At 31.7% G+C, this 20197-nt stretch overlaps 1 protein-coding gene across 2 annotated transcripts in view; it reads right to left on the reverse strand.

The window, feature by feature from the left end:
* Positions 1-20197, reverse strand: part of Mcr (macroglobulin complement-related) — a 239657-nt gene that overhangs the window by 41134 nt on the left and 178326 nt on the right. For both annotated transcript variants that reach the window (XM_085819950.1, XM_085819951.1), the window contains exons 15-24: positions 19987-20175; positions 18001-18150; positions 14849-14989; positions 13852-13900; positions 9529-9642; positions 9283-9388; positions 8218-8335; positions 5889-6002; positions 4135-4251; positions 3352-3480 (exon numbers count right to left, since the gene is read on the reverse strand). In XM_085819950.1, coding sequence (XP_085676076.1) covers positions 3352-3480; positions 4135-4251; positions 5889-6002; positions 8218-8335; positions 9283-9388; positions 9529-9642; positions 13852-13900; positions 14849-14989; positions 18001-18150; positions 19987-20175 — 1227 coding nt within the window. The remainder of the gene's footprint in view (positions 1-3351; positions 3481-4134; positions 4252-5888; positions 6003-8217; positions 8336-9282; positions 9389-9528; positions 9643-13851; positions 13901-14848; positions 14990-18000; positions 18151-19986; positions 20176-20197) is intronic.

Here is a 20197-nt window from a genome sequence, read left to right on the forward strand (position 1 = left end):
TAAAAGAGGAAAATTTAGGTTGGCGGCGTATCTGAGGGAATTTTAGTTTTCTTCTGTCCTTAAAAAATCGCTAAATCAAACCTATGACTTTTGTTTTACTGGCAACAGCTACGTTTACTTGCCAAGTGCTGTGTTCATTCATACACGTTTTTACTGCTTTGTAGCTTGCTTTTTGTTTGCCTTATCATTTGCACTTTAAAAATATTAATATTGTCATTGCTGCTACTCGAAGAAAAAGTTATACAGCTGCTTTTAAGCTTTCGGCAGTAAAGAAAGCCATCGAAATTGGAAATCGCGCTGCGGCTAAAGAATTTCAAATTGACGAGCGATGCATTCGGCGGTGGATGTCTGAACAAGAATTAGAGAAAATGCCTAAGAATAAAAGATCTCGTCGAACTGGTGTCATAGCCTGGCCTGTTTTGGAAGACAATTTAGAGAAATGGACAATAGAGCAGAGAAAAAAGTGGATTATCAGTATCAACAGTTAGAATTTGCCTTCAAGCAAAGGTATTTTCTCAAGAAATGGGCATTAAAAATTTTGTTGGAGGACCTAATTGGTATTTCAGGTTCATGAAGCGAAAGAAATTATACGTCCGGACCAAAACAACAGTTGGACAAAAAGCTTCCAGCGGACTGGCTTGAAAAAAAGATAGCTTTTTTGAATATACATCTAACAAAATTGAACAAAATTTGAAAAGAGGGCAAATAATTAATATGGACAAAGTGCCCGTTACTTTTGATTGTCCTCCGAGCAGAACTGTTCATTCAATAGAGGAAAAAACTATTTCAGTGTTAACAACCGGGAATGAAAAGACTTCTTTTACTTGTGTTTTGGGTTATGCCACCAATGGAGAAAAGTTAACCCTTTGATCATTTTCAAGAAAAACAATTACGAAAGGAAACTTTCCAAAGGAGTTATTATTTGCGTCAACGAAAAAGGATGGATGTGCGAAGAAGGGGTGATGTTTTGGCTGAGAGAAATTTATCGAAAAGGAAAGGTGCTTTTTTCCAACCCTGAGGACTCATTGTTCTGGATTCAAGGCGATCCCATTTAGCGGATACGGTAAGATCTGAAGCAAAAAAAAACTTAGCACCGATGTCTCGCAGTGATACCAGGTGGGCTTACAAAAATTTTACAGCCGCTAGATCTCAGTATCAATAGAACTTTCAAGCACGAACTACGAAGGCAGTGGGAGGAATGGATGCAAAGCGGACTCCATTCCTTCACGAATTCCGGACGAATGAGAAAAGCTTCGTATGAGGAGGCTGCCTTATGGGTCGATAAAGCATGACAATCAGTCCGAGCTGATACGATCGTATCGGCTTTCATTAAATCGGAAATCATTGAAAAAGAAAATGAAAGTGAAGATAGTGACGTTGAAAGAAGTGGTTTAGAATAGAATGATGAAACTGACCTTGATGGACATTTGTTAAATTTATTTAAATCAGACATCGAAGAGTCGGATTTTGAAGGTTTTGTATAAATAAATGTAGTTTAATTTAATTAGAAAATTCTGTTTGTTTATCTAATTTACGTATTATTTTTCATAATGTGGTAATTTATGCTGATAAATGGAATTTACCAAAAACGTAAAAATAATATATAAGAAATCATCAGAGTTCGTTTCGGCAAGCGGCCGAGCGGTAAAGTCGCTGAACACTGGTAGTTCGGTCCGAAGTTCGAATCCTGGCCGTTTTCGTGGTTTCCCCATGTGTAGCGTGTGTACGAGCCAGTTTCCCTTAGAAAGTCCTCCATGAAGGCATCCCTACCCTTAGGCAGATAGCCCTAGTGTGCTTTGCCATAATTAAATACACCAACACACACCATCGTTTTCGGCAAGTTCAATGTAAGATGTTTCTTCTTTATTTAGATATTACTGATTACATTTATGTTGTAAATGTTATCAATGATGATTACATCTTGTATGGCAGGGAATTACTGAATGAATGAATATTAATTGCCATGCTTCGGAATGCTTGGCTACGGCGTATATGACGGTGCGGCTTATCCGATGACCTTTTATTTTTTTCAGTCAATTATCATGTGTGCGGCGTATACGCCAGGGCGGCTTATCTACCCGAAATTACGATATTCCCCTTTCCTGCTTTTCTTAACTCCTCTAATCGTAATTTTCTTTTATTCAAAGATGCTATCCCTGGTCAATTTGAAATTCTTTATATATATAAGCGGCTAAAGTGTGTGTCGCCGATAGTTTATTGTTGCCACTCAGAAAAATGAGCGCGGAAATTAACATTTACGCAGTTTTTAATTAATATCTCGGCCGATTAAAGTCGTACGAAGATGAGAACGGTATCAAAGGATTCGGAGTTTTTTGGAATCCGAGGATACGCGTCTCGATTTTCAACTCGGCGCCGTTCCGTATATATTCGAGAAAAAAGAGTTTGGCACGTAGCCAAATCACTGTAATAGGGAAAACCCAAGAAAGAAAGTGGAAAATTTAGGGAAAACCTACGGGAAAATTAGTTTTTAATTAATATCCCGGCTAATTAAAGTCCCAAGAATACGCGAATGGTCAAAATGGACCACGGACCTGCGGAATCTAACGGTGTGCTTCACTAAGCCCGGGAGCCAGCCGTTTCGGAGGAGATAATGTTACTTCACCCCATATATATATATGCGGCTTAAGTGTCTGTTTGTCGCTGATAGTTTATTTGTTGCTTGCGTAACTGTACTAGCCAATGGGGTGAAGTTGCCACAGCACAGGGTTGCCGTTTCAATTGAGACGTAGACAATTTCCTGTAAAACTTGCCTTTGCTATGACCATCCATAAATTTGAGGGCCAAACGCTTAAGCGTGTTGGCATTTTTTTTACCTGAGATTGCATTTGGACACGGTCAACTTTATGTTGCCTGTTCAAAAGTTTGTGAAAGAAGGACGTAAAATTAAACATAATGGATGGTCCTCTGCAAGGCGAGCTTACAAATGATGGAAAGATCTACACAAGAAATGTTGTGTGCAAAGAGATCATTGACATGTGAATTAACATTTCATTATTTAAATTACCTTTATTGATTGAGCTAGCGGTGTGCTCTTAAGAAATGTACCGCCAGTGGTTTCGTTCACTGCACTCTAAGCAATTAAGCAAGTAGAAGGGGGAACCCCGTGGGACAGTAAGGAAAGGGGCGTCCTCGCCGCCTGCCCTGGGTAATTCAGTTTGAATTAGCAGACACCTTTGCACAAATCATTTTAATTACAATTTATAATATCTAGAACAGCGGTCATTTCGTATGACCGCCAGGCCTTCTAGTTACTACATAACTGAATAGCAGTTTGTTGATAAATCTCTAAAAATAATAAATTAAATCGAAAGAAAATTTTGAATGACTTACCTCGACATGAACTCGCCTAGTCACAACATCTTTAGCTACTTGAGATTTTGTCATTATAGTTACATCAATGTCACCAAGACGAGTAGGAACAATAGGCATATACACAACAACAGCTTTGCCAGGCTTTATCTAAATAGAATGATACTCATTAGAAAGCCATCAACATTTCTTTAGATATAAATTTACTTTATACAACTATAAAAGTATATTGAGAAAGAAAGCTATAAATTTGCTGACCTGTAAGAAAGCGTTTAAATGAGTGTGAAATGATTTGAAAATCATTCTAAACTAATTTCCTAACATGAAAATAAAATTCCAAATGATTCATTTAAAAAATATTAATGCAGGCAAAATTTTGCAGTGCTTCAGAAATATTTTGAAGTTTCATGCAAGGCATTTTGTAATCAAAAATATTGATTGACAATTTTAGAAGCAAATTTTAAAATACAATTTTGCAATACTTTAAGGATTTGAGTTAAACTAAATAAGGCAAATTTTTCTTGTTTATATGCTTGGCCTAATTAAAGAATACAGAAGATTAAGAAGTTCATAAAGTATTTTCTTTGAAGATAATGTTTACTTTTATTTAAATAAAGTTAATTTTATAGATTTTTTTTTTCAAATCATTACTTCAAATTGCAAAACACTCGTACGACAAATAACTTAATTCCTACTTACAACCATTGCAATTAACAAAGACTAAAAATGTTGCAACACAGTAACTTTTAATAACTAAAATGGTGTTGATAAAAGCTCTAAGTTTTTTAACGAACAGAAACTTACGAAAACTAAATGTTGATGCTCTCCAAAAGAGGTTCTTGGTTTATAAGATTCAACTTTCCCAAATGATTCAACGTGGACAAATTTGTAATCAGGAGAATCAGCTACTACGACGAGAGCCTAACATGCAAAAATAATAGAAGAGAATTAATAATTACAGTACACACTAAAATAAATAATTCACCTGAACATTAAAATATTACTTCCTACTAACATACTTACTTTTTCATATTTAAATTTTTATTTGACTTTTTTATATTTAAAATTGATGATCAAAAAGAATAACAATAAAAACAAACAAAAAAAATTGCTCATTATTCATCGATTACTGTTTAAATAATGAAAAATACATAAAATAAAATTTTAAAAAATTCAAAAGATTCAGATTTTAACGGCTTCCAAGAGGGTTGGCTTAAAGTTGAATATGGTTTATCAGTAGAGAGTACCCATAGAGATGTCATGGGATAAAGAGAGATTTATAGACTAACATGGGAATGTTCCACAGCTTCTGTTTATTTGAAAAGTGAAAAAAATATACAACATTGTATAAATATATTGAATGGTTTGAATTAGATATATCATGAACTAAATACATTTTTTTTTCAATCAATTGAATTAAAAATTTTTTAAAATAATATTTTTAAGAATTGCATGTATTGCTTTTCAACAGCTTACTTTTTCATCCATAACAGACATATTCAACCGGAAAAATAAATATCTTACATTCGGCTGAATGGCAACGGACTTGCATGAAAAGTAAAACAAGGCTTTGACAGCCGATAACATTTAAAGTGAATCAACTCAAAATCGTACTTTGAGCTAATAGCGCTTTGGGGGCTAATAATCATATATCTCTGAAATTTGTTCAAAACTGTAAATTTACTGCAAAGCATACAAATACGAAATTTCTTTCCCAAAGTAAATATAACTACTCACGTCTCCAAAAGTAGCCTTTAATAGTAGATCATTAATATCAATGAGCATGCAATTAAAAATCAAATGAATCTTATTAATTATACTGAATATCAGGTTAACTACCACTAGTACCTTTTGTACAAGACCTTTTACTTTTTATATATTTTTTACACTCTAGTATGTTTATCAACAGTTCTAGTATATTCTTGAGTGTAAATCAGCATTCTTAAATTTTTTTTGAAGTGGAGACCACTTTTATACATGTTCTGTGGACCATCTTACTCTTGTACTCTTGGAAATCATTTTCTTGCATTTTTAAAATAGAATTAATTAAAATTCATTTAATTTCAAAACTTCTGTTCTTAATTAAACCACAAATTTATTGAATAAAATGCAAATTACTTTGTACACAATTTTATTTTGGTTCATATGCTTTAAGAAGATATATATATATATATACATGAAACGGATATATACATATTTATTTAACACAAATAAATTAAATTATAAATGCATTATTATGATCAACTCATTTTGACCGAAGTAAACCTTTTCTAGATATGAAATATGTCTATCAGATTTCTTATTTCAGTAAACAAAGAATGAAATGGAATAACACTTTAATGCTTCTTATTGCCAATATTTTCCTCAAAAAATAAATACTATGATAAGAGATAAAATAACATATTTAATTTAATGATAGCAAACAAAAAACTTGTCTCTCGTATATATATATATATATTTCTACAGAAAGGTGTTTGGCGCAAGTTGTCTCATAATGGGAATGATTCTTATTTTGATAAAGAAGCTACATGCAATTAATGTAAAAATTGATTAATTACCTCTATTTCATACAGCATATAGTTGAAAACACTTATCCGAATGCCAATTTGTTCTCCTTGCATGCTTTTTGTTGGCATTTCCACGTTCATATAAAAAGGCTTTACGCTAGAAAACTTTAAAAAAGTTTGCATAAATGAATTCGCTAGAAATAAAATAACATTTTTTCGTTTGAAATTAAAATATTAAAATGTTCATATGAATTTTAAAATTATCTGAGTCTGCCTTTGCAATCATTCAAAAATATTTATATTTATATTTATTTAAACTGTTATTTGTGACATGTATGTGCATAAAAACCTTTTTTATAAATAAATATAAATTCCAGTCACAACAATTTATTTACAAAATATCAGAACTGCAAAACAGTATAGAAAACAAAATAAATAACACTACAATAGCAGTAAGATACTGCTATACACGTCAACTTTTAGCGGTTAATGTGAAAAATATTTTTTAGTTCATTCGCGCAGTTGTATATAGATGAAAAATGAAAATTCAGCTGCAAAATCTAGATGGAACACCGCTAGACTTACTGTCTAAGAGACTAATTTTTAGATTATATTTAAATAAAATAAAAATATTTGATAAAAAATTAATAAATAGGATGCTCAATCAACCATTTACATTAGGTAGAAGTTACTAAATATGTACAAAAAATATAGAATTTATAAAATAATGCAAACAGCAGAAATAAAGTTTTTAAAAGCCTTTAAAGGCATGGAACTGAAAAAAAAAAAAAAAAAAAAAAAAAAAAAAAAAAAAATTGAAATATTACCTGTGAATTAAAATATCTTTTATTTGGTGAGAAAAAATCAGAATATATTAAAACACGAAAGTTACACATCTACTTTCATAATGTGCTCATAAGTAATGAATGAAATTTTCCAGATTTTTCAGAAAAACTTATTAAAACTTCTGCTGAAATTTTCTGAAAACGAGTAAAAGAGAATGAGGGACCCAGAGATGGAACTGATATTTTAAAAGCCAGAATATATTGACAGCATGTTAGTGAAGATGATAATCTAGTAGCTCTTATCAGAACAATACACGAACTTCCAAATTAAAATATTAGTTCTATATTTATATGAGAATATACGATCCTTCTCAGTTTTAACAGAAAAAGGTTGAAGATTATTTTCATTTAATTAAAATAAAAAACATTTCTCAATCACTGAATAAACTAATACCCACATAATTATTATGGTACTAATTATTAACTCCTTCACATCCAATCCGCCCGACGCGGCCCTACATTGAAACAACCAGAACCGCCCGAAAACGGCCGAGATTGTAATCTTCTTTTCTTCCCTTCCCCTAAGGTATGCAGTAGCAGGTGCACTTTCGCCAAATGCATTGTATCAGTTTACTGCAAACAGCTTGTCCTAAGAGGTTTTTTTTATCTTGACATTCTTCTGGTTGATCGTGACATTTCGTTGTTGATTCTTTTGTGGTACAGTGTGGTTTTAAGATTTAAACAGCAATAAAAGAGCAGTTTAAAAATTTAAGGATTATATTTATTTTTAAACAATTTATTCCTTCCTATAAAAATAACGGAAATAAACAAAATCTCAGTCGTGATCATAACAAAGCCGGAAAGGCTTGTTGATCTGACCTTCAGAATAGTTTTATAAAGAACGGGGTCAAAGGCTTATGGAATCATTGTTAGAAAGTACAAAGGATGTCATTGGAAATCTTCACACCTGTTTTCTGCGTTAATGGACGGGAAGGGAAGGAAATTGCTGTGAAACTGGAAAAGTATTTTGGGCGGTTCGGGTATTTTGAGGATACAGCTTAGCGAAGGGTCTGGATTTCAAAGAGTTAAAGAAACAATTTGAATTCTTTTCCTCAATGCATGATGGAATTCTTTCAAAAAAAGTTTTTAAAAAATCTTTGTTGCAATTTTTTAAAGTTTGGAGTATACTAGCTTTTAATTAATAATTAACTAAATGTGGCTATTATAAAATAAATTACAGGTTTTCTTTTATGGCTTTTTTTTAGAGGGGACAAAAATATTTACATGTTGTCATTCAGAAAGTGTTATCACAAATTTTTAGATTTACACTTCGAATTATTGATAAATAAACTGTAAATCATATTTAGTTGACTTTAGCAAATGAAAAAAGCTTCAAAAATAAATAAATCAGATTTTTCAAATATATTTTTTAATAAATATAACCTGAATTAAGAGCACTAAAAATTACCTAACAGTCAGGTTAATACTATTCACTCTTTTATCCCCAAGAGAAAAAATACAAAATGAAAAGCAATTAAGAACTAAATCAAGTAAAACTGTCATTACAAAATAAGATGAGCTGAAAAGACACTCACTTCAATTGTTTTGTCTTGGATTCCAAAACCATCTACATTATTCATACCAAAAGAACTAACCATCCATCGTGTAGGAATTTCGGGAACAGGTACATTAAAAATATAATAACCCAGAGGCCTAGAAAAATCATGCATGCAAATTACACAAAAAATCAATTCTGCAAAAAAGTACGCAAGAATTAATATAACAACATAGCAGTTCATCCTCTAAAAATTTTGATGACCCTAAATTCTGATGCGCAATGAATTCTAAATTCGAAGTTTTTTAACACTTCTGTATTCTGCCACTTCCTTGCACCTACTCTGGTGCTGATCCTGTATATACAGCATATTTCAAAATTCTGGGAACACTCTAAAAAGTTTATTGTATCTATATGAGTAGCTTTGGAAAGAAACAAAGTACATCATTTCAAAGAGCTGTAAATTATTTTCTTATTGCAAGTGTTAGGTGCAGTTCCATGTATCGTCGCTAGGTTATACCATAATTAAGATGGCACTTTTTGGAGCTGAGAAGGCTATTTTCATGCTAGAATTTGATAAAACAAAGAGTGCAACAGATGTCTAACGAAAATTTCGGAAGAAGTACGAGAAAGCAGTTCAACCCAGAAACGCAATCTACAATTGAAATGTGAAGTTCATTGAAACAGGGTGTTTGTGTGCCAAGATGAGATGTGATCGGCAGTGCAAGATGTAATGCAAATAACATTGAACGAGTGAGAAGCTTTCCCAAGGAGTCCGAGAAAATCTATACGCAGAGCTTTGCAAGCGTTAGAAATGTCCACAACAATTATGTAGCGTGTTTTGCGTAAAACCATACCGGACATACCGACCATGAAACCATACCGACACAGTTAGTGCAAAAGTTACATCCTAATGATCAGCGATCCCAGTTTTGAAAAGGAAAATTTTGTATAATACAATTTTTTAACAATCTACAATAAATTTAAAGTGTTCCCGGACTTTTGAAACATGCTGTATATCATATAAAATGTAAAAAGGGGTCAATTCTGTAAATTTATTCTGAAAACAGCTTAATCAGGTGATAATTAAAAAATACATTTTTACCCAATATTGATATCATGCCAAAGCCAAGCATTGTCATACAATCGTTGAATACGCTTGATACGATTCATTTTGAACTCTTTCAGTCTGATATCATCTTTAGCAGGGCCTAATTTAAAAAATAAGTTATTCATATTTCAATAAAAAAATTCATTTTAAGATGCTGCTAATTCATTATAATAATAAAATAATAACAATGCTAATAATAAAAATCCATTAGATCAGTTAAAGGTAAATAAAAAAACCTACATCCAGTTTCATCTGAACCATCATTACAATCTTTATATCCGTCGCAGTGTTGGTCAAATCTGTAGCACTTTTCCTCCAGGCAACTTAAATAGCCTAAACTCTGATTACAGAAATCTAAAAAATAAAGATAAGAAATTTAATAATATTAGTTCTACAAATGATAAACATCAAATTATTCAATTAAAATATTCATCAAACTTTCTAAAAAAATCGTTGTTCCCAGAATGATATTATGTTTTTTCAATCATTGATAGATTATGATATAGTAAACCTTTGCCGAACGTGGACTTGCAGAATATGATTTTGCATATACGTGTTATCTTAATTTTTCCATGTAATTTATCCAGTGCTAGAATTTAGTACATATACGGCAGGGCCGTTCCTAGGCCATTGGCTGCTCGCGAACTTTCCTAGAATCGCGACCCCTCTAATTAAAAAAAAAAAAAAAAAAAAAAAAAAAAAAAAAAAAAAATGCTCAATGATTAATAAAATTTTTATTTCATACTCACTAAGTACTTACATATGACAAATTGTACAAAAAGTACTTACAATGAATTTAAAATATTTAGTCGTAGTATCGCGAGAGTCCGGCTGCCCCTGATTTTCGCCGCGCGCGTATTTTTACGCGTTGCATCCCTCCCCCGCTAGGAACGACCCTGATACCCAGTATATTGCAAAGCATTAGCCGCATTGCCATGAGGTCGACCTCACAGCACTGCATCCAAATGTAGAAATTTTAACATTTCTACTTAATAAAACCAATGGAACATGGGATCAAATCAATCTACCAATCAAACCAATGGATCTATGCTTTAATCAACCCAATGGATCAAGGAATCATAAAACATTCAAAGCCTTTCAAGGATATTCAGGCATGTTTACACATCTGCAATTAAAGCACTAAATGGAGGAAAACATGGCACGCTAATAGCATTTTAGAAGCAATTCAACACAAGCCACTGCACTGAGATGATTAACAACGGATGGGAACAGATGAATGCACCAATGTTGAATGCTGATTCCCGTGGGGTTCGGCCAAAAGTTTTTAACAGTTTTAAAAGATTTCTATAGACTGACAATGAAGCCAGGAAAATTGCATAAACTGAAAAAGCAATTGGCAGTGAAGAGTTTTTAGATATGGGAATCAGTATATAGTATACAACTACTGAATAGTTTTATACCCTTTACGCCAACTTGGTTAATCATTATTTATTAATTTTTGCTTTCATCCCCGCTTGACTATCAACACCAAACTACACCAGAGTCGTAGTCTGAAGATTTCATGCCGCCCCCTTTTGCTATGAATGGGAAACATTTCATTTTAAAATTTTGTAACATCAGCTTGGGCGCCCTCCATATGTTGTGCATAGGGACAGAGTTCCCCCTTGTCCCTCTCTAGCTACGCCGCTGATCAACACATAACAGCTCTAGAAATGATTGACACAGTGAAAAGTACACAATTTTTTTCAACTGAATACCAAAGAGCACGGCAACCTTTTATGTTGACACTGCACTGCAAAGTATTGAGTGTTTTAATTTCAGGTAAATTTCTTCCTATAAGCAAAAAATAGATTTTGTAAGATACAAAGCAAAAGATTACATTTTGCACAGTTTGAAATTAGAATAACTGAATTTTTGTTCAGATAAGCAGCAGATTTAGAGAAGGTTTCTAAAGCAAAATTCTTAGAATTGAGAGAGGCGCTTAGCAGCAGAACTTAGGAGACGCAGATACTGCAGCAGACCGCAAAATGTCTAGGGATAGCCCTTGACAAATCTTAAGTATATATAGGAATTTATTTATTTGGAAAATCCCATGTAGCCGATTTACTCACTGGGAAATGAGCCTGGCATGAGGTAGCAGCATTCAGTAGTCATTCAGAATAAGTCTGGTTCAAGAGCAAATTTCTTAAAGAAAAATGGATCAAGAAACTCTTAACGAGATGTATTTCATTTCAGAAAACCTTACTTAAACTCCTGATGCACTTCTAATGAGTTTTAATACATTAGGTCTTGCTGAAATGAACTCTATGAAAGCGTCACACCATTCTAAGTTCAGTTTGTGGCCTTTAGAAAACACGTTAGGGCAAAATTGCCTAGTTTCGACTTAATGGGGATTTTTATAGTGAAAACTGTAGTAAAAGCTAGAACTACATAGAAGCACCAAAATAGACGGTTTTTTCAACACTTCTACTACGGTTTCTAAGACAATTCAGACAGTACATTTCTTTGACCATAAATTAATGTCAATACGTTAATTAAAATAATATATTTTAACAGAAGCTTTATTAGAAAATAAAGTATACAGTTCTACAAAACTCCAGAAGTTCTGAGAATAAATTAAATTTATTAATTATTCCCTGAAATTTCTACAGAGTTATTTATATTGTAATATAAAATTTTTGTTGATCTCTTGTCCTGAATTTATGGAAAATATGTATTATAGAAATCAGATTGCACGAAAATAAAAAGTAAACACATTAATTCATATTTAAAGAGTGTGCTGTTTATTAAGCTGACAATATACTGCGTCAAATAAATAACAAGTGCCATCTTGACCAGGAAAATGATTGAGAAATTATAAATGCAGGAAATAAGATGTTTGGCTCCCCAGCTCCAACAATGAATTTAGTCAAAAATGTAATACTTTTCAATTATTGTAAATAATGTTAATACAGTTTTCTTGCTTTAAATAAGATATTTTAAAACAGTGCTTCTTAAGTGTTTCAAACGTGAAAATTTTAATGAAATTCCAACATTTGGCACCCTTTCTTTTAATTCACCTCTCTCCTTGTTCCAGCTCTCATAACGAATACAAAACTTTGCCGAACATAAGTATAGGAACCAGGAGACTGCATTAAAGTTATTTAATTATTAGTCGAAAATAATGTGTTTTTTAAATTTCACATTGCAAAACATTTATATTTTTGTCATTTAAAACATTTCGGTAATTGGAAGTATATGGCTATGAGCAACGACTGTAAAAATAAAGGCGGGTTATGAAATTTTAAATTGGGTAGGGAGGTGAATATATGTATAACACAGCATGTTTCCGGGAACACTTGAAAAAGTCCGGGAACACTTGAAAAAATATATTGTAGCCAAACGAATAGTATTACAAAGCAACGAAATACATCATTTTAAAGCGTAAGGTTGTAAGTTTTTTTCAGCAACAACTTTGTAATGCTACTCGTTTGGCTACAATAAATTTTGTAAAGTGTTCACGGACTTTTGAAATACGCTGTTCGTATATATATGTAAGATATAACAAAATACGATAGCTGCTTTAAAAATTATTAGCGATCTCAAAATTAACACTCTAGATTTGGTGCTCTCCCCCTAAATTCATCTATTCTCCCGAATTCGAGATCTTTCTACGTTATATAACGCTACTGGAAAAGGACAACTAAAACTAATATTAACCAAACATAGCCTTGTCTCTAGAATCGCACCTACTCTTGGATAAATACCTCTGACGAGCTAATTACGTCATTCTTCTTCCCTAATCGCCGCTCTGTCAACATCACGTCGCTTTACCTCTGCTAAACTGCCTTCGTCATTTCTTGTTAAAAACCAATTTACATAGAAATTTATCCTATTTCATCAGGACTGAATCATAGAAATGTATTGGATTTCATTATGATTCGATAAACATCTGCTGAGATGACTTTATATGCGTGGAAATAAAAAGACTGTGAATTCGTCAAATTCATGTTTTTTTTGTTATCTTCATCTGTAAGCCTTCACCATAAGCAACAAAGACTGCAAGCTGGTTCCTCTTCTATGCTTAAAAAACATTACACACACGTATATAGTATATATATATATATATAGAAAGAGAGAGAGCAGTCCCATATACAAAATCGCAACGTTCTACGACTAATTATTTTTAAATTATGTGAGATACATACATACGTACGTAGGTATCAGGGGCGTAGCTAGAGGGGGGCAAGGGGGCATCTGTCCCCGGGCGCAGAATCCAAGGGGCGCCAAACTGATGTTACGACATTTTAGAATTAAATGTTTTCCATCCTTGGCAAGCAGTAGGGGGTGCGAAATCTTCAGTTTTCCCTGGGCGCTGAAAACCCTAGCTACGACTCTGGTAGGTATAGACATCACTGAAAAATCTGTTTTGAATCCATTTAAAATCTATTTTATTATTTGTTTTCGAAAAAAAAAAAAAAAAAAAAAAAAAAGAGTCCTTTATTCCGTGCGGATCTACAGTCGTACAAGGAAGTAAACATATGTATTATTCCACAAGCAACTATGAGTTTTAAGACAACGGTTGAATAATAAAATAAAATTTTTTATAGAAAACTTATTTACCTAATCGCCGAGTGATATTTGCATCAGTAAAAACGATCAGACCAGCATACTAAAAAATAAAATAAGTATTATTAGCAAATATGTAATTATTGAGTAAACAATCACAGAACTATAAAACAAATTTGGACAGTATGTGGTTAAAAATATTTTATTGCACAGTTTTAGTGAATTAAAATATACCATATTTGTTAAATTCCAACCCTAGGTAAAAAATTCCAATATAATGAGAGACATTCTTTGACTTTTACTGTTTTAAATACACATTCTACAAATACTAAAATTCTAAAAAAGGAATTAGACATCAAGAGTAATTTTCTTTATAAAAAAATTAACAAGCTGATATGCTGTTACTGTTATTAACTATACAATAAATTGTTTGGATATTTAAAAACCCATTTTTTAAGCTATTAGAACAACTTGCCACATTACTGAAAATATGAAGGAAGATTAAGCAAATAATCTAAATTTAACAAAATTTTAATCTAAATTTTCCCATTTTTAAGACTTTTTTCTGAAGTCAAATTATAAACAAATATCATTATTGAACATCACTTTTCTAAGAAGATCATCTCGACTAAAGACCAAAATTTACTTAGAATCATGGAGTTAAAATAAGTTCACTCTATTTCTGCTCAGTTTGAAAATTTCAATTTATTGCATTATTTGTATTTGAATTTGAAGGATAATCCTATTTAATGAAACTGAATTCTTAAGATTTTAAAATTTCAGTCACTGTTCAGAAGTTTTGAATCTGGCTGATTTGAAAATAATCTAAATACTCAGAAAGAATTTCGCTGACATTCAAATGTATTTTTTAATCTAGTATATTTGAAAGTAATTTAAACACTTTGAAATAATTTATCCTAAATTAAAGCTATGATATCATAGTTTTTATGTAATGATACTTAACTAAATTCTTTTTTAAAGCATTTTTAGCTTCCTAAATGTTTATGAATTGAAGCAAATCTCAAAAATGCATTCAGAAATAATATCTTACCTGCAGAGTTGTATATGCATCTATTCCATATGTAGCAGCTGGATAATGAACAACATTTTCCAAATTGCCTTCTTTTGACTGCCAAAGATGTGCCAAAGTCCCATTCATACCTTCATCAAAAAGACTCATTTTTGTCAAAACCTAAAAACAATGAAAATATCTTCTTAATAATAAGGATTTTTGATATTAAAAAAATCTGCATTTGTTAGATGTGTTAAATATTCGAAGTTCTATAAAAGTTATTCAATTTTTATTTAAGTCATTATTATGAATTATGAAACTACAGAAATTTAATATTTTATGCATTATTTTTCTCTCCCCGTGGACACAGCAGTTTGTTTTCCCTTATATAAAACATCAAAGAATTGCACAAACTCAGTACCGTGCACATTATATATATTTTATGACGCATGACTGTTATTGTCCCTTTGTACATAGCAATCTGTTTTCGCTTAAAAAAAATCAAAGAACTCGACAAACTCAGCATCGTGCGTAATCTTGTCATCATGCACTTTAAACACTACATACATTATACCATATGCATTATGGTTGTTCTTCCCATGGTAACAACAATCTGTTATCACTTAGGAAACATGAAAGATTCATATAAACTTGGCACTGCACACATTAAACACTACAGAATTATATGCTACGTTGCTATTGTATTACGTTGCATTAATTTCGGTTATAAATGACAATAGGGTTGCCAAAATAAAATTAATTTGAAAAAAAAAATCGAAAAGTAAGGTTTCTAAGTTAAAATCATTATTTAACATAGAAATCATCAAATCTGATGTGCCTCTTATTCTTCCCTTTAGCCAACTGAAATTTCAGCATTTTCACAATTCAGTAATAATGGCTTCATAGAATAAAAACATATTCAATAGCTTTTATACACAAATATGTGATAAAATGAAATGATAAATCAATAAAAGCAGTAGATTGTACACCATATGATTACCAAATATTCTATTTTATTCTATATCACATGCTCTATCTCTTTTAGCGTCTTAATTTTTAACTATAGTCCAAGGTCCAGCAACTTCCACAGTCTAGTTAAGTAAAATCAGTTTATGTGTCAGCCAATAGAGCGCTCCTAATACAACCCAACATTCAAAATCTGCTTGAATCGCAATAAATTCTCTTAGTTTTATATTCCTATTAAATTCTTATATTAAAATTTAATAATTTTATATTCCTATTAAATTATTATATTCAAATCCATTTCAAACAAAAGAATTTAATATTTTTATATTCCTATTAAATTCTTATATTTAAATCCATTATCGCCTTTCTCAGTCTCCGCCCCCCCCAAAAGGTGTATAAAAGATTGTGGTATTCTCATGACTTACCGAGCAGTTTGATTATGAACATGAATCATGTGATACAACCACCTTGCAATAAATCATCAGAGGAATTTTGTTGATCCTACTACTCGGACTATACAGTGTCTATGGGGTTATCTTAAGCAAATAATTGCACAGAATGCAAGAGGAACAATACCCAACGCTACCTAGCCATTTTACTGAATTATTACGGTGACCTTTTAACAAAGGGGATAAATTTCTGACCATGCTGAGAGATACCAGGACAGTGTTTGTGTGAATAAAATATAGGGATGGGTATTTGCCTAAAGAAAGTTGTATGGATAAACACATTAAAAGTTGCAGAATATCCTTTAGACGTAATAATGAAATCTTTCTTTCTTTCATTTTAAGCTTTACAATTAATTTACTTATTGTTAAAGCAATATCCAACTGCACTGCTCCAGGGAAGCCTAAGGAATCGATCCTTTAGGGTTCAGATTCTTTTCCCCTTATTTTCTTGTGGTTTGACAAAGGCTCTGTTCTGAAGTACAATCAGTAAATATAGTCCATCAGCCACTGTTGATAGCGCAGCAGTATTTTGGTATTTCTGGCTTATTTCCCTCATGTTTTTGTGCTTCTGATGTACATGTCCTTGAGGCAGTCACTACCTGGTTATCAAGGTGCAAAGGTGTACAACTCATATTGCTGTATAGATAGAGACACACTTAACTTGCTTTTTGTTTGTACTTATTGTTAGATCTACATTATAGCAGTACCTTTAAATGTTACTTTCATATGCAAATTAATTTTGCTGAATTAGAAATTGTAAATAAAACTGCTGTAATAATTTTAAATAAAATCTATATCTGTAAATAAGTCTTTAACAAAACATGAAAGAAAAGTGACACAAGGGACTTTTTTCCTAGAAAATGAGAAAATGTGTATTTTTGTGGTGCTGTGCGCAATAAAATCGCATTTTTTTAGATTAGGGATTCCGTTTATTTTACACAGAAAACAAATATAAATTTGATTTTTTTCCCCTTCGCATTATTATTATTATTGTCAATCATGTTTTGACAAATATCTGCAAGGGAATAAGGCATGCAAAGAAAAAAAAATCCGCTAGAAATAATCTCTAATTTTAGTGAAAGAGAAAAGGAAAAAAATATGAATTTGAGAAGTAACAAGGATACAGAAAAACAGCGCAGAAAACATAACCAAACATTATTGAAATAAATTTTCAATTAAACCATGATCAAGAAAAATTAAATTTTAAAATTATAGTTATAATTATATTATAAACTTACACGCAATATAGCCCCACACACGTGTAACACCAAGTTAAAAAAGGGTGTTTTCATTACATTAAATATAAATATGGTATACACATTCACTCTCATTTTGCTAAAATAAATTCTACCCAGTCAGCTGTTTTCAGATCATGTATTTGGTACGCATGCCATCTGAGTTTGAGACCACCGTCTTACACTATTTATTTTCCTTAAGTTGCAGGTTATCCTCTCTTGGTCGGAAAGGAAAATATTCTCTTTACAGAGGATGTGATGCATTATATAAATTTATCAAGCTATTTTTGTCTGAAAATGTATTCAGATCACGAAGACATATGATTATCCCACAGTGCATGGTAAAATTTGAAATGTTAGAATTCCAGTAGAAAATGGGATGGAATCCTATGGTATAAATATTTAATCAGTTACTTCCATACCTGTAGGGACATAAATATATATTTATGATATAAATTGACACAGCGATATATAAAATCACTAAAACTAAGAAGTATATTTCAAAAATAGTAGACGGAAATAAGAAAAAAGGTCATCATACTTCAGCATGTCCAAATTCATTTCCTCCTTTCATATCAAACAATGTTTTATCCAAAGCCGATAATCCAACATAAGAAGCCGGTCTTCCTACGACTACAACTTCCACCGTTTCTCCTGTTTTGTCTTTTTTGTTGTTCAGCACCACAGTAAACTGAAAATTATATATAATAATTTTATTCTCATGCAGATATATGTCTATATTATAATAAACATAGAATATATGCATATATAAATTATATTTATTAATAATCTCAAATTACTGTATTTATATCAGCTTCAGACTTATTTCAATAAGCAAAACCACTGATATTAGTAAAGCCTATTATGTATTGCATATTATATAACTATAGCCACAGAAGCAGGTACGCATAAATTGTTCAAAATTACAGATGTATATAAAAATGTTAAACACAGCAGACGCCGTATCATTTAGATACCTGTTTGTAGTTGAAAACATAGAAAATACATTGCTTATAATAATGTAATAAATTAGAACAATTTTTTTAAAACTGAAGCAAAGTCGTCTAATAAGAGATGAAGTCACCAAATAAAGTCAAAATGCATTATAAAAATTGCCAAGTGACAGAGAAATGGCTCCAAGAATTTTGTCCTTGCGTTGATATTACAGTAGATTAGTGCAGACCCGAACACGTCTGTCCTTATCTGCTTGAGTCGGCTGATGCGGCACCCAGCGATTGAATTTGTACGTCAAGTTTATGCGATGCATAGCGCGACTAATGGACATGGCACTAACATCTAACGCTTTAGCAAGCTCTCGAATGGGTGCATACTGATCTTCTTCCACAAGTTTTCGTAGGCGGTTTCATCAACATCAATAAGCCGACCAGAAAGCTCTGTTTCTTGAATGCCATGGTCCTTGTTTTCGAACTTTCGTTACCAAGACTTCACAGTGTCACATGATACAACATTGATTCACATGATACTAAAATTGTGTCACATGATACTAAAATTTATTTGGTGACATTCTTCAGCTGATTTTTTTGCAGCAGAATTGGAAGTAAATGACGGTTCTAATCTGGCAGTGTGACAGTTCCATTTCAGACACCTTGTACTTAATGATAAAGTTTTTTTTTTTTTTTTTTTTTTTTTTTTTTTACAAATTTCACAACAGAGTGCTCTAAAGCAAGTCTCTTTCTTTCAAATGACAAAAATCGTTTGACAAAATATGATTAAACACGCCAACGCGAACTGCTTGCGCAGACCATATTTGTGGTGGCAGAAAACTTTCCTTAAAATAGGATAAACTTTCTAGAATATTTCATAACAATCAATTGCACACACATATATGTATGTTCTCTGTTACTAAATACTTCTTGTGATTTACATATATAGTTGCTTAAGAAAGGATGTAGTCATTAAAATTTAGATTATCAGCTATAAAATACCCTAATAGTAATATGTTTTTAAATGCTTAATCCCCTCCCCGAAAAAAAAAAAAAATAGAAAAAGGAATATTTCAAAATCCTGTGTAAAATTACAGGATTAAAAATGTTTAGTTTTCATCATAGAGATATACTTCACACAATATAGAAATATGGTTTTCAACAGCTTCAGTCGGAAGACATAAAAATAAAAACTAAATAAATATTTACCAAAGCATTTGAAATAATTCTGTGCCAAGCCTTTTTAAGAAATTTTCAAACAATTCTTTACATGAGCATTTAATAAAATATTAACTCCATTTGATTTCTAAACTTTCTATCCATTTACCATAGAAATAAAAAGCAGTACTTAATGTAAGAAATTGAATGAAAATTCCTAAAAATACAAATCAAGACCTCCTTCCTCGCAAAAATAGTTTTCTTTTGATTTATTTCTTGAAAATTTAAGGTCATAAATCTAATTAAAATTTTATAAAATGCAACATACATTACAACTATGATGTAGTTTTCAGTAAACTAAAATCTAAGACATAAGAATAGTGCTAAACGTGTCTAAATATAACAAATGGAGAGAAAGAAATTACATTATTTCTGGAGATTCCATCGACAGGAAAGGTCAAACTATCCACTACAACTTCTCCTTCTCTGGCAACATTGTAAATGACAACAGTTGATGTCGGAGCCATTTCAGGTGACAGAGAAATTGCAAATGTTTTGATGCTGGATGTCATAGTTTCTTGACCAGCAAGCAAAATTATTCCTTTAGACACGAGCTGAAAAATTATTTATTATTAT

The sequence above is a fragment of the Stegodyphus dumicola genome, chromosome 7, assembly GCF_044657685.1.
Source record: "Stegodyphus dumicola isolate Sdum_Otavi_A_Nest chromosome 7, ASM4465768v1".
Classification (NCBI taxonomy): Eukaryota; Metazoa; Arthropoda; class Arachnida; order Araneae; family Eresidae; genus Stegodyphus; species Stegodyphus dumicola.